At 29.9% G+C, this 20771-nt stretch overlaps 1 protein-coding gene across 4 annotated transcripts in view; it reads left to right on the forward strand.

Moving 5' to 3' along the window:
- LOC142323651 (uncharacterized) overlaps positions 1-20771 on the forward strand; it is a 188233-nt gene that overhangs the window by 97838 nt on the left and 69624 nt on the right. For all 4 annotated transcript variants that reach the window (XM_075363669.1, XM_075363672.1, XM_075363673.1 and 1 more), the window contains exon 18: positions 17119-17277. In XM_075363669.1, the coding sequence (XP_075219784.1) occupies positions 17119-17277 (159 nt within the window). The remainder of the gene's footprint in view (positions 1-17118; positions 17278-20771) is intronic.

Genomic DNA, 20771 nt, shown 5'->3' on the forward strand with positions numbered 1-20771 from the left:
ATACCTGAATTTATTACAGCAGTATCTTGTCATATTATGGCATTACTTCTATTTTGAAAGCCCTTTTTTATATTTTATGTTTATTACTGGGGCTTGTTGGGTTTCAACACAGCTATGGACTTATCTGAGGATTCCTGTTTTGTATATGAGTGTTGGATTAAGAAACACTCATAACAGCTAATGTTGGAAATCCCATTCTTGCTTCAGTATTATTTACATCGGTATTACTGTGTGTGGACTTATCACAGGACTTTCATTTCTTGTCACAGTTTACACTTGAAATATCTATATCTGTACAGTGTAAATCGAACCATATATAATTAACCAGAGAGGTTGAAGATATGATTCAGCCTTTTCAATGATACATGCAAAATGTATCAACATTTTGCATTAACATACGCTGCTGCATTTCTATGCCAAAATATACAGGATGTATTCACCAAACTTCAGGAACTGATTCAGGACACCAAAATGAGCAAAAAATTCATATCATCATAAGTCTTATTTTGCTTGTTTGCTTCCTAATTTTTGCCTGTTTTTATTTCCTCTACTAAATGTAGTAAAAATTAATAATAATAATAGTAAGTTTAAAAAAATGATCACCTTGCATTATGGCGCGAAAGTGTACTGCCAGGTTAATTGTCTATAATAATTCAATTACCAACAGATTTTTACAAATGAGGTGTCATTTTGTTCAAAATAAAATGCTTAATAAATTTTGTAATTAGTGAAAATTTGATCAAACAAATAATTACAAAGATATTGAAGATTAAAAAATTAAGTTGGCCACCATTTTGAAATTTTTGAAGGTGATGTTTTCCAAATTTTTTATTTTGTGGAACAAGACACTACTCTGAGATTTGCCAAATTTAATTAAAGTAGGTTTACCTACCCGTTCCTGAGAAATAATGTTTTTGTTGAAAATCACAAAATTGTGTCCAGAAGCAAAACAGAGAAAAATGCAACCTCTGTTGATATGAACTTTTTTTGCTCATTTTGGTGTCCTGAATCAGTTCCTAAAGTTCAGTGAATACGTCCCAGAACACCCAGTATGCTGCAACAAGTGGCTGTTCTTCCCAAGTACTAAAGAAACTGGTGAATATGCTCATGCTTCCATATTATTCATTTATATTTTGTGCTCATGGCAGTGTCTAGTAGAATTGATGTTAGATGAGCATCCTGATAAAAATTCTTTTATTAAATCCCTCTTCTTAGCTTAACTCAGAAAAAATGGGTTTTTTTATTTAGCATAACACAAAAAAGGTGTTTTCAAATATAAAGGAACAAATCACAAGATAAAAAATAAGTTTTTTTTTTTTTAGGTAAACACATTAAAATAAAAAAATCCTAAGGCAAGCAGTTAATGGAGGATGTAGAAATTTAGATGTAAAAATACATGAGTAGTCTTTATTTTCATATGATTAATTTTTTGTTTACTGTTATTCTTTGTGTTGGACTTCTAATTTATTGCATCCTTCGTCAATGTATTTTCCTTGTATTAGATTTAGAATAAATATATAATATCAACCAATGTAAGTAGTAATGTTAGTTTAGTTTTTTCTTGTAGCAGTTACTTTATTTTGCACGATAATTGTTAATTTTTTAATTTGTTTATAATAGCTCATTCTATAAATTGGTGTACAAATCTAATTTAGAATGAAATACTTTTTCTTTCATTTCATGTAACAAAACATTATTTCAAAAAACATGTATGGCAGCTGTTTTACTATTATGATATTTTTTGTTGGAACCATGACCATTTTATATAGTATTCCATCATTAAATGTATCTGTAAGTAAAAGTAGCTCCTATTAAATTTTTTAATGATGATCTTTTAAGTTGCTATGTATGATAATGCATTGTGATACAAGAATTAATGATAATTAATTTAAACGATTGTTAATTTTTTCACTATTCTTTATTACTATTTTCTTAATTATGAGATTTTTATTTTGATTTATGTGTACTTTGTATAAAGCCAAGTTTTAATCAGCTTCATTTTACTTAATTTTGTCTGATGCGATCTCAGTACTCTAGCCTTAATAATATTAGATCATGTTGGATTACTGAATAAAAGTATACTGTTTGGAGGGAAAGGTTTTGAAAATAAACTGCTATGTTTATTTATTAATTAAAACGAACAACTCTTTATCTCAAAACAATTAAGAAAAACATATATTTAAAAAAAAAACTCATTTAGTTGTTATCTGAATGGAAATATGTAAAATGTAAAATTTACTAAAAACAGAAAATATATGTATAACAGACATCTGTCGGAATAACAAAAGGATCACTTTTGTTTATAATACTTTATGTTGATTTTTCTTATTTGCATGTGACTGCTCCTTTAATACTTTTATGCAGTTAGCTGCACGCGATTGCTAGCTTCATGGTTGTTATTTAAGGAAAGCGTTGATTTTTCTCAAATATACTTCACAGCATGTAGAATATTACTTTGGTGCTTGGTCTAAGCTCTTTAGTGGCTGTAGTTTTATTTTCTGAATTAATCCATTATCACTTACAGAACTGTTATGGTATTTGAAGGATTTTTTTTCTTGTACGCTAAAGTTTAGTCTAAATATTTATCGATCTGTTTTGTTTAATTTTAGGTTCTCCCGGTTTCTTTGGCAATTTTTTTAATGCTTCCTTTCTTTGATTGTTTCATATCATTACAGAATCATCATTTAAGTTCTTTGCCAAACAGTTTGGCTTAAACCACAGTTCACTTTCACATGATTTCTTTATTTTACTTAAACTTAGCTGTTACACTTAAATTTTTCTTAATGAGATATTGTTTACATGGTGTCAGGAGCACACCAATGAACAGATGAGACATCTCTCAGTAGCTGATCCTTGTGATGGCTGGACTACAGAGATTGCATTGTTTTTTTTCTTCTGTGTATGTTTGTTTAGTAATTTTTTTCACATCATAATGGAGCGTATTTAATAGATATTATCAGTTGTGTAAATAAATGTTTTGTAGACGATCTCCAACTTATAAACATGATATGTTTGTAAAAATTTGTTTGGATGCAAAGTGTTCATAAGTTGAATTTTTTCTGTTCTTTTATATTTTAATTCAGTGTACAATTTTTAGTCTCTCTGTAATTTTTTTTTCTTGAAGAGACCTGCATCATGAGTGTAAACTAAACATTTTTTTGTTACATTTATAATTTTCCCTTCTGTTGGTTTGATAATGGAATTTTAAACTTGAAAAATTGAAATAAGTGATTTAATGTTTTTACATTAATTTGTAAGCCAACAAAGTTTAACTTTAAATTATAAGAGAATTAAATGGATGGGATTACTAGTAGTTGGTTTCTGTACGTGTTTATATAAAGTATATATCCTATATTGTCAGCTCCAAAATCTGTGTTACTGAACGTAACCATTAATAGAAATACATATATAATTTGTGAAGCTTACAACTCAAAATCATCTTACAAATAAATTAATTTTTAATATTACTGTACAGCTACTGAGAAGTATAAGACCTCATGTGTGTCTATCCTTGAACCTGTAATTACATGATTTTTTTATACATAAAATTATTGCTGAGTTTACTCATCTGAGTCATTATAGATTGTTATAATTAATTATTTCATAAAGTATAGTTTAAGAAGTATGAATTACAACATAAAACAATGAATTTCAATTTTCAGTTACATGTAGAGTAGATTTACTCTATAGACAACATACACATAATGTATGTCTTGAAAATAACATCATTACATTTCAATTCAATATTTTAAAGCATATGAAAAAGGTAAAAAAAAAGATCACTTTATCATGCCATTTGTAAAAATATATAGGAATACTGTACTTTTATACTAATAGTTACAGCAATACACTCGCATCCATAATTGAAAAAAAGAGAAAAATTTTTCTTCTTCTCTGCGTATTAATTTTGATTAGATTTAATATTTTTTATTATAATTTTATATAATTATTGCTTAATTAAATGTTTTTAAGCATGGGATTCTATTTTAACTAACACGAGAATTACAATTTATGTATAATCAAACTAATTTTTATAAATTTGAGTTTATCTCTTAAATATTTGTAAGTAGAAGGTCGTCTATTTATGTGCTAGTTACCAATTTTTGTTATTTGCCAATAATTCTTTTCAGAATTTTTTTTAATACTAGAATTATTTTCTCTCTCATAAACATTAGTATGTAAGTTGATGTTTGTATAACAAAACAAACTGTAAATGAAATGACAATTAATTGTTTCTTAAATTAGTTTTTTGTCACAGAATAGTTGTTTTAACATATAGAAAATTAATTTATTTAACATGTAACACTCAAAACATTATTTATAAATACACTACGGCTTATGTCCTTATTTTGCCAATTTACAAACCATGTGACATTTTAGGCCTAATCTTTGTTCTCATTATTTGAAAACAATTTTGAATGGTGTGATTGATTACATAAGAATTTAAAAGCATTTTTATTTCATCCATTAATGTCGTTTCTTGAAATCAGATCTCTAATATGTGTTAGAGATTTATTATCATTTTATAAAGATAATGGTGATATTCTATAAAAATAAATGATCATCTCCATTAAAACATGAATAACAAGTTTATTAGAAATTAAAAAAATGTAAAATAACTACTTATTTTATAATTTTAATCACCTCTGTTATATATAATCTTTTAAAGTTAGAGGTGAAAACAGAAACCTTGTTATATTTTCTAAAATAAAATCTACTCCTAAATATAAATATATTTGTTGTGTCATTCACTATAAATAATCTTTTAGTTAATTCATATATTATTTTGAGAATTTGGTCTTTTACATCTGACAATGCCTGAAGTGATCAACCGGTTGGCAAATTGGCTGGAATTTGGACTTTATCCATATATATATTATTTTATTTATATATATTTTGTCAATGTTAACATTTGTATATAGGTCAATCCATTTGAAGTGTCCCAAAAAAAACATAAGCTGGTTGCATGACCAATTCCAAAAAAAATGAAACTTATCTACATGTTTCAGGACCTTGAAATTTTTTTATTTTTTATTTAAGCAGTTTACCTGTGGCAGCCATTTTTGTTACGGTGTGCACACCTATTTTTGTTATTCTAAGGGTTTACAGAAAAAATCATAACTAAAAAATTATTGGTTCTGGAAGGATGAAACAAAAAGCATTTTGTTCATATTTTCTCATGGTAAAAGATTGGTCCAGTGATTTATTTACCTATCTCCTTCTTTATAGTGCAAAGACAAGAAAAGACTTGGAGCATTTATTTAGCGAGTCAAAATGGTATTGCTTTTAACAGGTTTTTCATGATTTTTGAGAGGTTATAACTTTTTTATTAGTACAATACACAATAAACCTTTTTATTTGCCATAAACATCTACAAAAACTCTGTAAGTTGTGCAAATTTGAGATTTTTATCACTAGCCCCATCAGAGTTATTTGAAGCCAAAATTTGAATTTTTTTAAAAATTCATAAAAATTTAGGGGAAGTATATCACCATTAATATTATTTATGGTATAATTATTAACATACACCTACATATAAAAAAATAATTCAAACTGTGTATGCCATCCGTGCATCTTGAAAAAATTACCAAAAGTGAAATTTCACCGTTTTTCATGTTCAACTTTATTGGTAATTTTCTCATAGAAAGAAGAGAGATAATAAACCACTGGACCAATCTTTTACCCTGAGAAAATATGAACAAAACTGCTTTGTGTTTCATCCTTCCAGAACCAATAGTTTTTTAGTTATGATTTTTTCTGTAAACCCTTAGAATCACAAAAATAGGTGTGAGCACCATAACAAAATTGGCTGTCATAGGTAAACTCCTTCAATAGAAAAAAAAAAAAAAAATTTTAAGGTCCTGAGACATGTAGGAAACAAGTAGGTAATTGCTCCAGCAACCACCCTTGAGTCACTTCTAATGGATTGACCCATACAACAATTCTCCATTAAATCTTAATTACAGTAATAATGGTTGAATTTGATAAATTCAATTGGGATCTGCTAATTAACATTCTTATGTTTCTTTTTACATGTTTTTATATTTAAAAAAATTATGTATTGTTGGCGTTATATTACAGAAGTGTTGTATCCCATTAGTATATATTAAAAATAAATTTAAAAAAAAGTTTTAAAATAGTTTTGTTTGTATTTGTTAAGAAACACATTGTCTTGTATTGTTACATCTAAATAGATTGATATAAATACAGTTAGTATCAATTAATTTATTGTTATGATTCATAATTTTTAGAAATTTATTTCTCAGACACATCTGGCCACATACTTCTATTTATCTTCAGTATGACAGTCTTACTGTGATTTACTATCTTTAATTCTTAATCTCTACATTTATTTGATCAGTGAACTTGTTCTACATTATTCTATAATATAAATAAATAATTTAGTTTGATGATAAAATACATTAAAATTGTACAAATTCAAAATATATTGGCTCCGACATGGTTAAAAATAATACCTGATGTTTATTTCATTTCTGTTTTTATTGAGGAATTAGCTTAAGCTGATTTAGCTTGTTTTTAAAATTATGATTTTATTAAAATTAACTAAAAATTTAAAGAATTGCTTATTTTAAAATCAGAATGTTATTTTTATTGGTAGCAACACATATATATATATTATTGTGCGGAAAAGTTAAAAAAGAAAGTAACAAACCTGTACCAAAATTAAACTTTTTTTTTAATATCCATGTTATAAAAATGTACAGTTTTTATCTTAATGTTTCTTTATATGTTAATATGTCTTAGCAGTTGTAATCGAAAAATGTCTGTATTCATTTGTTTCTTTGCGATAACAAGATTAATTTTTCAAGCTTCTTTTATATTTCTCAAGAGTAGCGATTTGCCTATTTCTCTTGTGGTTAAATAATTTTTGTGGAGTTTTTCAAAAAGCTTGTATCAGTGCTGAACTAGTTTTGCATGCAGAATAACTATTTTTTGCGCTCTTTATCAATTACATTGAATTATTTCAACCTATTAACTGTTTAACCCATCTTTAATGACTGCTGAGCTGACAGGAAACACATAGCCTTCAGGTGTTGAAAATTGTTTGCTTAATCAGAGGTTATTCTGCTTAATGTACTTAAAAACTTTCTAAATTACAGATAATCTATGTATTTAAAACAAACAGTATGTCTTAAATCACTTGCGGTTGTTTTTTATGTTACCCCAACTATTGGGACAGTAGTCCTCAGAAGGTTAACTTTCTAGCTGCAGGTATTCTCACATCTTATTGTAAGATTTATAGTTACTACCATCCTGTAGTTCCCATACGAGGGTTGTATGAAACGTTTTGAGCCTCAACATGAAGCACTCATCAACAGCACTCATCAACTAAAGTAAAGAAATGTATTTGCGCATGTATTGAAAGGTATTCACTAAAATTTCAGCCATTTTGGACACTCAGTTGTTTGATAATTATTTGAGTAAGCCATTGTGAATGTTTTTATGGAAATGAAAAAAATTGAATATTTTGTCATGATTAAATATTTGCATTTGAAAGGCAATACGCCTACACAAATTAAAACAGAGTTGGATGCTGTTTACAGGGACTTTTTCTTATCGTTTGCCACCGTGAAAAGATGGGAAGCTGAATTTAAACATGGTCATATCAGCTTGGTTGATGATGAACATTCAGGATAGCCCAAAAACTGCAACCACTGATATCATCGAAAAAGTTCACCAAATGGTACTGGACGACCAACGAATTAAGGTTAGAGAGATAGCAGAGGCTACGGGCATATCAAAGGAACGTGCTTGTCATATATTAACTGAAGAATTGGATATGCAAAAGCTATCCGCGTGTTTGCTCATGTTGGACTAAAAATGCATTTGAATGAATATTTCCAAGGCCCAGCTGGAGCAGTTTAAGCAAAATGAGTCAGATTTTTTGTGTCAATTCATAACTGTAGATGAAACATGGATCCTCCACTACACTCCTGAGACAAACAACAGCCAAAACAGTGGACTGCAAAGGGTGAACCTACTCTGAAAAAAGTGAAGACGGTTCCATCGGCTGGGAAGGTGATAGCGACTGTTTTTTGGGATATTAACAGAATTTTGTTTATCGATTATCTTCAAAAAGGTAAAACAGTAACAGGATAGTATTATGTATCATTACCTGACAAGCTGAAGGCAGAAATTGCAAAAAAATGGCCACATTTGAAGAAGAAGAAAGTGCTTTTCCATCAGGACAATGAGCCTGCTCACACTTCGACTGTCACCATGGCTAAAATTCACGAATTTCACTTTGAATTAGTCAACCACTCACCAGATTGGCCTGAAGCAACTTTTTCTTACTTCCTAACCTTAAAGTTTTGCTTGGAGGAAAGAGATTTTCATTGGACAAGAAGGTTATCGCATACGTAAACACCATTTTAAGGAGAAAGATGCCAGCTACTATTTGAAGGGTTAAAGAGGTTAGAGCGTTGCTGGGAAAAGTGTATCAACTTGAAAGGAGACTGTTGAAAATTAAAACTATATTTGACAGAAAAAATACGTCTTTCTATGTTAAACTCAAAACTTTTCAGACAACCCTCCTATATGTTGACGGCTTGTTTCTAATGGAAGACATGTGTGTTGTGTGTATGTATGTTCAACAGATTGTATCTGCTCAGTTTTAATTTATTAAAACTATCACTTAATTACAGATTTTTTTTCTTTTTTGTGCTCATTGAGAACTTTTGTAGAGGTTTCTCAAAAATTCTTGACAGACAGGTAAAGGCACTAAGTGATATATTTACTTAATTTTTGTAGCTGCTACGACGCAATGTGATAAATTATTTATCAGTTCATTTCTAATCCTAAATGAATTATAAATGGAATTTGCTTAAAACAAGATTTTAAGATTTGTGAAATTCAAAAATAAAATTTAAGATTTCAGCCAACTTTAACGTAATGGAAAATAGCTGTACAGATAAATATGTTTTTACTAAGAATTTCATATGGGTGGTGGATAGATGACAAGAGAACACTGTAATTTCCAGTACTTTTATCATACAGTTACAAAAACAAATATGTTTAATGAATATTCATCATTCTCTTGGAGAATGATGAAAAAAATTAAAATAACTTTTTTTTGACTACCACAGCATACTGAGAAGTAGTTAATTAATGCATAGCTACGAGAAAAAAAAATTAGACTAGACCTTACTAAATGAAAATACAATAAATATTTTATTTACTTCATAGGCGACTGTTTTCATAATTTATGATAATATATTATGTACTTGGAAAGTGGCCAAACAGAAGTAGATAACTTTTATCAGCTATGTAATGGTGAAAAGAAACATAACTGTTACCTTATTTATAATAAAGATAATTGCAAATAATTGACAAAGTAAGATGATATAAAAAAAAGTTTAATAACAATGTAGATGTTATTAATATGTATGTTGAATAGAAGTAGCTGTATATTTTCCTGAAAATCTGTTTGCAAAGTGAAATATATTATATAATAATAACCAAGAGTTCATTGATTTATATGTAATTGTGTTTTTACCATTATTTTGTGTTCTGGGTGTTTTTTCAATTGGAAACGTACTTAGTGTATACATACTTCTATCTATATTATATAAATATGTAGAGTATGAATTTTGATGTGTTGCAAGTCTCAAGTCGGATGGCTTATCTGTATTATTTCTTGCTACAGAAGGATCATAAACAGTGTAATACAGTTATGATTCCGATGAAATATTGAGTGCAGTGTTACATGTAATTCTTTTTGGCTTAATTCTGATATTTATACGCTCGTTTATTTTTTTCATTTTTTAGTTGTTGAATCTTTCTGGCATGTGCTTCTTATGCGAATTAACTTGCTTAATCTAAACACATGACAGTAACGCATGACTAATTATTTGAAATTTGGGTGATTTTAGTAGTAGTAGTAGTAGTAGTAGTAGAATATATGGATTATTGAATATTTTAATGACTAACAAATTATATTGTATATATAATATCCTGTATTATGTAATAAACACCAACCATGTGTAGTGTAATGTAAGTAACGTATCTGTGTAGTATGCTGTTGGTGGGCTTAAAGTGCAGTTGGCTGTATTTCATTTTCAATTTTTTTTATAAATATTAATTCTTTATCTAGATTTTTCAGCCTGGTGCAACTTTACATTAAGCGTTAATGTAATCATTACAATGACAGCATGTAAATATATTAATGTGTCTGGTGTATGTGTACTGTGTGTAATGTGATAATTGACAACACAGAAATGTATTTTCTTACAAAATAAGAAAATATAATATAATATTATATTATGAAATATAATATAAATTAAATATACATTTTTTTTTTAGTTGTAGAATAATAAATACCAAAAACATAAGAAAGTCACATCCAGAATCATTATTTAACTTCAGTAATTTACATTAACATGTTTCTTAAACATGATTTCAATCAGCAAATTTCCTTACTTCACATCTTCAATTTTCAGAATACCCGTCCCTAATACATTCTAAATGTGGAACTATCAAGTTGTAAAAGAATGCAGTTTATGATGTTATCAGAGACTTATCTGATATATTTCTAACTATACGAGGTCTGTTTAAAATATACATAGACTAACATCATAAAACAAAATGTACTTCTAAATAAAGTTATTTCTCTGGGTCCCCTTCAAAGTATTGTCCTCCCTGGCACACACACTTATCCCAACAGTGTTTCCTGTTTTGTAAACAGTCCTTGAATCCTTGAACGCTTCTTTTGTGATGTTCTTCAGTTCCTTTGTCGCATTTGCCTCAATCTCAGGAGTCATCTCAAATCTTCTTCCTTTCAAAGGTCCTTTGAGTTTGGGGAACAAGAAGTCACAAGGAGTGAGATCAGGTGAGTAGGGTGGGTGGGGAATAACAGTGATTGGCTAAAAATTCATGAATTCTGAGGGCAGAATGGTTGGAGCGTTATGATGAAAAAACCAGTGGTGTATCTTCAATTTTTCAGTAAAAATCTCATAACATGATCCAACTGAAATCCCACACTCTTCAGCAAGCTTTCTGATGGTTAGATGTCGATTTGCCCGAACCAGGGTGTTGATTTTTGTCTACCTGTAAGTTGTCAGTTGACGTGGAAGGACGTCCAGGACGCTCATCGTCTTCAATCGACTGACAACCATCTTTAAAACATGTCGCACGCTTCATAGCAACGTCACCATAAGCTGTCTGGAGCATATAAAAAGTTTCACTCGCAGATTTTCCAAGTTTAATACAAAATTTCACAGCAACTCTTTGCTCGTTCAAGTCACTCATTCTAAAATCCACCAAACGAAAAAAACACACTTTACAAACAACCACGTAGCTAAGCAACCAATAATGATATTTGCAATCAAAAAAGTGCGTTGTAATCAGCTGATCTGTACAAACATGACGATGCCAAGCGGATTTGACTGGAACCAACTGGACCCGAGCAATTCAAATAGTCTATGTATTTCTTGAACAGACCTCATATTATGCCTGAACTCTACTTGTTTGTGTTTCAGAACACAGGCGTATTGTATTCCTTTTTAATAAATATATTAAAATCTGTATTATTTCATTTTATATATATATATGCAAATTAAATAATTAACAAATATATTATTTCATTTATTGACTTGAATATTTATGCACCCTATATTGTTTATAAATTCCTTTGTTCTGTTAAATGGGATTTTCTGAGGTTTTATATTAATTTGATTAAATAATTTACCTATAAAGCTTTGAGAACAGTTGTGTTTATTTTTAAGTGATATTAAAGTTAGGTGAAGTTAGAGTTTGTTGCATCTGATAACATCGATAAATTCTTATGAATTTTTTTTTATATGATAAATTAAAAGCTTTTGCATTTGTGTTTGTGCGCAACTATGTTTGTATATGTGTTTGAGAAGATATAATAGCTTTATAAATGAGCAGTATGTGGATTAGTAAACTTTCTTTGCTTAACCAAGTTGTCTATTTTAATCATTCTTTATATAAATAGTTCTCTATAATTTGTGACATTTTTACTGGTCTCTTATAGTGGACTTCCCTAGTAATTTAAAAAAAAAAAAAACTTGGTATTCGTTGTATAGACCGACTACATTCAATATATTTATTTGATATCTAGTTTTCAACATTAAATAGTTTTACTATTCATCAGATATGGGTTATCTGTTTAACTTTTTTTTTTCTTTAAGGCATCTTTCATATTCGATGCATTTTTAGAATTCTTCATTAATTTTGGGAATTTAATATTTCATTTCATATTTATATCAAGTCATGTTTCCTCTTAAAATTTATAGAATTTTAAATAGCATTAACTTTTGGGATTATTAGCCACTAAATTAAAGCTTTCTGTCTAAAAGGAAATAAAGCTGCTTAACTTCCAGTGATTTATAGGCCCTTAATTAATAAATATGGGTTCTTTCTTTTTAATTTAATTTTGCTTTACATCATTTTATGTTTCTCTAGCTGCCTGTGTAGATGTTTCAGGTATAGAGATTATCATGTATTAGGATATGTTATTTTATTTTCTGCTGAGAACCATTCTATTTTGTGGATATCATGTCAGATGACTCCTGGGATTTTTCTCATAAAGCTTTGTATCTAAAAAACTAACCCAGTTATTTTCTGTTCCTATTAATATATTATTTAGATTTAAAATTATGACAACTGATTACAGTTTCAAATTGTTTATCAAGTAAAGTGTCTTCTTTACACCAGCTTAAACACTACTTCACTTTCATTAGCATGCCTCTTTGTTAAAATAACTGTTTATTTCTTTCACTAAAAAATTGTTGGGTGTATTTGTTCAACTTGTAAGGTTTAATATATGTATTGCACAACTGCAATTTCTGTCTCATTGAGTTTATTACTCTGATTCTAAATTATGAACTTTCTTTGTGTTGTGTTAGTACATCTGCTGGTGAGATCTAAATAATCAGTTACTTATCGATTTTTTTTCTATATCCTAAACGTTCTGAAATATCTCATCTCAATCTGGTTTATCAAAATTCATGTTGATTAGCACTTTTGTGTGAAAAATAAGCAATTTACTGCTTTCAAAACAAATATCTACATAAAAAGAATGCAAATGAAAGAATACTGTTTTCACATTAAGTTTATTAAATTTGTACTGGAAAAAAGTTTTCTGAGGTAATAAATGTAACCTCAGGAGTTCTTTCACACTCTTATGCCTCGATTGTGGTGTCATTATTGATTCTTCATTTGTTTTATTATGATGTTGAATATTTTCAACATTAAAAGGTGTTAATTTCAAACGTTGAATTATTAAAAGATATCCATTTTGGATTGTTAATTATTAATTTTTTATCTTTAATTTTGCCCCTATTTAATATTTTAATTTTATCTGTTTGATTTTTGTGACCATTAGTTGGACAGCTGTATCTCGTTACAATCATTGATAATATTTCAAATAAATAGATTCTTTAAAAACCAAGAAAGATTTTTTTTCAATTAGTTTTATTTTTGTCAAAATTTTAGAAATGTTACAAAACATTTTATTAATATTATTTTATAATTTAAATGGAAATTTGCATCTTCTATGTCAGTTTCAAAAAAGAGTAATAATTTTGAATGCTTGCTCTTTTTTCATTATAAAAAATCAATTTGAACAACAGAAACATCTCAACAGCAAGATGTAATTTTGAAAAAAGAAATATATATTTATTTTAACTTATGAAGGTGATGAAAGTTGCAGTTACAAAACCAGAACCTTTTATTCTCCCTAAATTTTAGAAACAACAAATAGAAGACTGATTCTTACAAACAGCCAGTTGTTAAGTTACCTGCTGTTTTTTTCTTCAATTCTCTTGTTGCAAAAATGTAAAATTGCTAATTTATTTATTTTTGAATTTATTTATTGATAAATTTCAAATTGATTTGTCCGGAGGTCCCAGGTTCGAATCCCAGTCAAGCATGGTGTTTTTCATACGTTCCAAAAATTACATTTCATATTCCTACGCACAAGCTTCGAGTTTCTGTAGTGAATTTAATCAAGAAAAAAACATATATGTTAGTTACTCTAAAACGTTTCTAAAATTAATTTTACATTCAGCAAACATAAAACTAAGAAATATTGCAAAATTTGTTCACTCTGTTTCCTGTATGCTTGGATTTATATTGTATAATTGGATTTACAAAACATAGTGGAAAATTTTTTTTTTTGTTGTTTAACATACCCTATTATATATTGCATAACTTTTCTAAAGTCAATTTTACATCAAAATAGCCATCTAGGTTTATGTAAACTTTTTGGAGCATAATTTTGTTTACCAGTTTACTTCAACAACCGCTTTGCATAACTCTTTATTTGTCTATAAGGTACTTCTTGATCGATGTAATGATATGTTGTTATTCCATAGACAATAACAGATATTGAACACTTCCTTGTTCTCCGTTTGACTTCACAGATTGAGTTCACGATAGACTTTGTCGCCTTTAATATATTCATATTAAAAAAATATTTCAATATAATTTTTCATTCTTTTTACCCAAATAAAATTTCTTTATTGAAGGAGATACTTTATTTTCATTCCAAATGATGTTTTGTCTACAGGTTGCACAACAGTCACATATTCCATTTGTCATATATTATTTAGGAAATTTTTATCTTGTTCAGTAGTAGTGATAAGGTCTCTTGGCAGTGTCATGTGAATTAGTTTCTGATCTCCAGATACTGTCTTTGGAACAATATGTTGATAAATACAATGCATTTTCAGATCATTCTGGAAAGTACTACAGCAGCTTCCTACTGATATTCCAACTTTTGACACTATTTACTTAACAAATTTCGTTTTGTCACTTATAGAAGGTGCACTTCAATAAATAGAGGGTTATTCTCAATAATTTCATTATTTATCAGTAGAAGAATATCTCATCTACAGTAACATTTTGAGTCTCACAAAAATGGCTGTACCACTTTTTTTTTCCTAATTTGTCATTTGGTAAACAGTATTTGGATGTAAACAGTACAATAACCATAAAATATTAACAGTTTTATCTTTGGTAGAGAGCATATGAGAAAGCCCCAGCACCTGAATTTAAACACTTTTTTACCTGAAATATTTTTGCTGTTCGAGGTGATTATATGGGTGCTGGCAAAGCAGAAGAGAATTAATGCTTTGACTTCCTTAGTGGAAGTTTGAGACCAAACCAAACTCTTTACCCTTCAGTTTTAGTTTTATTGGCTACTACTATTGTGTTGTTAGGATCTGATTAATAACACATATGTCTGGCCTGACAATCCAGAGATGCAGCAATGCATGAGTGCATTCACTGTATGAAAAATAGATGTGTTTTTCTACAAACAGGGACTTATTCAATAATGCTGCATAAAAATTTATAGATTTCTATATCATGTTCCTAATTAGAATTACAATTTCTTGTGTATGGTCTACCAGAGTGGATGCACTGTAATTTGAACATATAACCATGTCTAAGTTCAAGAAATACATGTTTTTTTTTTTCATAATTTGTGAACTGATAAGTAATTTAAAGGAGGCAGGCTGTAATTTGAAGATTACAGAATGCTCATGTCTACAGATTACTCTAAACATATTTGTATTTTTTTTTTGAACTGTCACTAAATGTTAACAAAATACTAATAAAATGACATGTTTGCAGTAATTTTGCTAAAACATTTATGATAGGTTTCATATGTATAACATGTGGGCTAAATATCAAGGAGCTGTGTAATTTACAGATCCTTGTATAATAAATATTTGTATTTCACATGAGCTGGAAGAATGTACAACGAACCAAGCAGTGTAAATTGAAGACATATGTATGCAATAATTGTGCATACAGAATTACTTGGCAGTAATTCTACCAGATATTTTTAAATATTTTTTTCAGCTGGGCTACCTATCACCGGTTAGTACTAAACTTTGAACACATATTAAACCCTATGTTAACTACTTTTTTAAGTAGGTTTTTCTTTATCATTAATATTGAAATTATATTACTTCATCATAACTATATATGCCTAAGAGTATAAATACTAATATCATCAACACTAATAGAAGTACATAAACTTTTTTTTAATTTAACCAAAAAATTTGGCATTTAATAGTACATGATCATTACATATTTTTGGTAAATTTGTTTCAAAATAATTATTATTTTGTAGAAAAAAAATTGCAAATTACGGTGTAAGTTGTAATAAACACAAGTAACATTCGTCGTAGTAGTAGTAGTAGTACCTATAAGTAGAATGCATTTTCCATCTACAAGAAATTACACCACTGGATGTTAATCTCTTAAACTGTCTATAGAAAAGGATTATTATTAAATTGAACAATTTTTACAATTTCGGATTATCACTTATTACAATAAGTTGCATGTTTAGTGTTACTTGATTTCCAGAATTAGATTTTACTAAAATTCATTATAAAAAACTATATAATAGTTTTACAAAACTATAATACATTGTTTTTATAAATTGAATCAATCCATCACTGATCTTGGATCAAAAGTTTAATTTAAAATTTTAAATATATATATTAAAAAAAAGAAGAAATTAAGGGATTTTAAATGCAGTTTATTACAAATATAATGCTGGATTTCTTAATCTATTTTGTATCCTTGATCATTTTAAAACTAATGTAATTAGGTGCAATAAAATTATTTGCTGCGTGAGAGATTATGTCAATATATATCAGACAAGATCCAAGCTACTCATGTAATAGTTCTTTTTTCTGTCATTTAGATTCAGTTGTCATAATTTTCCCCAAGGTTATTTATTTCACTTTGTGTCTAAACTGATCTGGTTTTGCCACCTCTTAGTCTTTTTCTTTCTCTGCTGTTGGTGGATACACTTGTTCCACTCTTTAGAGTTAATTTGTTAAGTATTGCTTTAACTAGATAATTTTTCTTAGATAAAACTGTCCTCAGCGTGCAAATTACAGAGGGTAAGTCTTTCCATTAACAACATGATGATTATCAGAGATTTGAAACATACCTAGAAATCGGCATATGTATTGACAACTATATCTAATCACAGAACTATGTGCAACCATTGTAGTTTTAGTTTTAATTATTAAAAGTACTGGTAAATTAAAAAAAAATTGTTAACAGTCTGGTAAAAATATTGTGCATCTAACATATGAAATGTGTGCATAGGAGCTGGACCAGTACCTGCTGGACCTCAATGTGACACTACTGCTACCAACCCTTGCGGCTTATCCAATTCTGATCAAATGCTTCATCAGATTCTGCTTAATCAGCAACAAGCTCAGCACCAGCAGCAGCAGTTGAGGATCCCATCTCCGCACAATAGCCGTAAGTGCTTTTTTACTGTATTTATGGTATTATTAATTCTGTAGAAGTTACCATTTTCCTGTGTTTATTTGTTTTTTTTGTTTCTTTGATTATCTTTTCTATATTTTAAACAAAATTTAAAAATTGAAATAAGTATTTTTAATAATATTGTTGAATTTCCTTGTAATGTTACTAATTTTATTATCCAAATTTTTCAACATTCAGATATCACAAATTTAATGATGCTGATTTTTTATTTAATTTATACTACACCAGTGTGTCAGATACAGTTTCCAGCAGAGATTAAATTTTCTATTTAAATTAGTTTTTTTTTTGTTTATAGCTTCAGTGGTGATATATAAAACTAATTTTTCTGTACATAAATAATGTTTGCATAGATATATATGTATACCTCAGTATATAAAAAAACATCAGTTATCATGGTATATTATATATATATAATTAATATTAGACAAATTTAACAATAGTTAACCTCCGAACAAGGAAAAAGTTGAATTAACTTAAATAGTTCAAAGGAACTACTTAAGTTAATAGTATTCCTAAAAGGAATTTTATGTTTAGATGTTGTTTCTTGCTTGTTTTTTATGATTATGTATTTAAGTTATCAGTGCATTTTGGTTAGTTATGCTTAATTAAAGGAGAATTAATGTGAAAGTTGTACTGTAAATAAGGTTTTTTTTTTAAATATTAGTGATAATTAAATTCTTACGTAACAATTCATATGTCTCTTACTAACTGGAAAACCAGTTTATTGTTTGCAAAAATAGAAAAATATAAAGAAATGTTCTCCTCTTTATTAAGTGTTATTTATAGACCTTTGATTTTTTGTTGTAAGTAATTGGAATTATTATCTATTTACAAAAACTGGGTGTCTTAATTGAATAGATTATGTGAATGAATTACTCTTCATAAAAACATTATAGACAATTTACATTGATTTGGTTTTGTGTATCTAAATCTTAAGTCTTATCTCGCTCCCTCATGCTTCATCTTATCAGAAAATAAGTTTTTAAACACATTAACAGCTGATTGCCTTCTTGCTAGATGAAGTAGAAAGGAAACCAAATAGCTGATGGCATCAGCTGGTGTAAGAAACATGTCTGTACTAAATAGTATGTGCACGCAGTGGAAACTAACACTCGTATTATGTCATGTTTTTGGTTGCCTGTCAGCAGATAATTAGTAGAATGTTCAGTGCATCATTTCTTGCACATCTAACATGCTATCCTCTCTTGAGCAGGGATCATGGTAAACCTTTTCTAAGTCTTAAGTATTCATCACATAAAAAAAAAAATTAGTGGTTTTAGTAGCATGAAACTTGACTTAGTAATAATTTTTTAGATGATTAAAACTTCCTTCAGTTTTTGTGTAATGTCTAATTTTTTAAAAAATAACTCGTCATATACTGCAAGTGTTACCCAAACATGGTCATAATATCAAGTTAACTAAGAGTATTTGACGTTACACTGTTTCTTCTCTCCCTATATAATTATTACTCATCAACAAATGAATACATTTAAATATAACACTGTAGAACAAAAATTAATAATTTTTTGTCATAGAAAGAAACATTTGTGAATCTGATAGTATTTTTTCTCCTGGATTCAAATATATCAGTTTTTCCCCAATATGCAAGGTTTCCGAGAGACATGCATTTATAATTTCAACATTTTAGTATTTTCTGCATTCTTAACTACACAATATTCAAACATTTGACTCAACTAGAAAGTAAGAAATGCCAATTTTCTGCTATATTTCACCTGTGGAGCATCCTTCTTATTGGTCCAACAATAATCGGCCAGGATATTAGGATTCCATTTGCCTTGATACCTTTTTTCCAAAGCTGAAATCTGTTTCCCTGTGTTCATCCCTCACTGCGCCAAGATTTTCCGAGAAGAACTCTAGGTGTGAGTGCAGGAAGTGTACGTTTAAGGACATAATACAACCCAAATTTTTATAAGATCGTTGACAATATCATCACAGTAATCTCCGCCTTTTGATTTCCCAACAATTCTGAGTAACATTTCTAATGCGTACTGAGCTGCTTTTTCCAGTGGATTCAATAGTTCCTAATACTTTGCCTCCAGAACATGTGATGTTAGATGAAGAGAGTGCAGAGTCTGATGGAAGTAAGGATGAAAAAGAAACAGATTCTGGTGACATAACTTTGTCTATACTCTTAGTGCCTGCCTCTAACCACCTAGGAGGGGGAACTGAACCCAACTGTGTCATTCCCAGGCCCCCACCCAGCAACCAGGCCTCAGTCCTTTAATTTACACCCACCCTAACTCCCCAGCCGTTCACTGGAACTGGCACACTTTGGCATGCCGACCCTTGCAACTGGGGCTGTCCATCCTTCCCCTACTCTAAACACCCCAATTTCTGCCCTCCATGACCTTTACCCAAAGCACCGCACGGGAAAATGCTTCCACCGCACTCCAGTTATCAACAGAACTCAACATGTGGGCCACAAGCTCTTCCAGTGCTAGTCCAACGATACCTGCTCTGGCTTGGTAGCTGATCCACTTCAGACAATGAAACACCGTACACTCAACTGAGTCCTCTGCATAACAATACATGCACACCAGTGATTCCTGATGGCCAAAACGATGAAAGTAGGCCTCAAAGCAGCTGTGTCCAAACAGCACTTGGAGAGTATAAAAGGTAACCTCACCATACCACCTGTTGCACCACATCTCTAGATTCGGGATTACCCTCCTCGTCCACAGTGCCTTTTTTCCAGTCCTCCACCTGTCACTCCAAATTTGCAGTATATTCACTGATGCTTCTGCTCTGTCAGTACCATCATGTCTTTTGATCCGCTGTCATATCAACAGATCCACTGGGGGGAGGGTGGATGCCAGCACACATACCACCTCATAGTAAACGGTCCTGTAGGCCAAGACCACACCCAACAAAGCCTTATGGTGAACGCTTTGCAGTTACTGAAGATTTCTCTGTCATTCCATTGCCACTCCCCAAACCAATGCCGCATATAACAGGGCCGACATCATAGCCACCATAATCACCTTGTGCTTAGACACCTTCAGAGCAACTTGCAACGTCATTAACCTTCTCAAAGATAACAAGGTCTTCTCCACCTTATCACAACTATCTAGAACATGTTTGTAAACCGACTTGCCTTATCAAGGGTGACACCTAGGTTGTTGACTGTAGTCCAAAATTGCAAATAGTATTCGCCTATCCTTAAGGCAACATCGCCAACCTCCTCTACCCGTCACGATGATAAATTCACTCTTCTCCGTTGCAATGGCAAAGCCATGTCCCTTCATCCAAGTGTCAATCACCGACAATGCCTCATTGTCTTTCTCCTGCATTTCTAACTCTATTTTCCTGTTGACCAGCACAGTCAGATCATCCACATAGGCAATAGTTTTCGTATCCTCTGGCAGATGAAGATGAAGGACACAATCTTAAAAGATGTTCCAAAGGTGGAGCCTCAGAACTGACCCCTGCAGGACCCCCCCATACAT

The sequence above is a fragment of the Lycorma delicatula genome, chromosome 4, assembly GCF_047948215.1.
Source record: "Lycorma delicatula isolate Av1 chromosome 4, ASM4794821v1, whole genome shotgun sequence".
Taxonomy (NCBI): domain Eukaryota; kingdom Metazoa; phylum Arthropoda; class Insecta; order Hemiptera; family Fulgoridae; genus Lycorma; species Lycorma delicatula.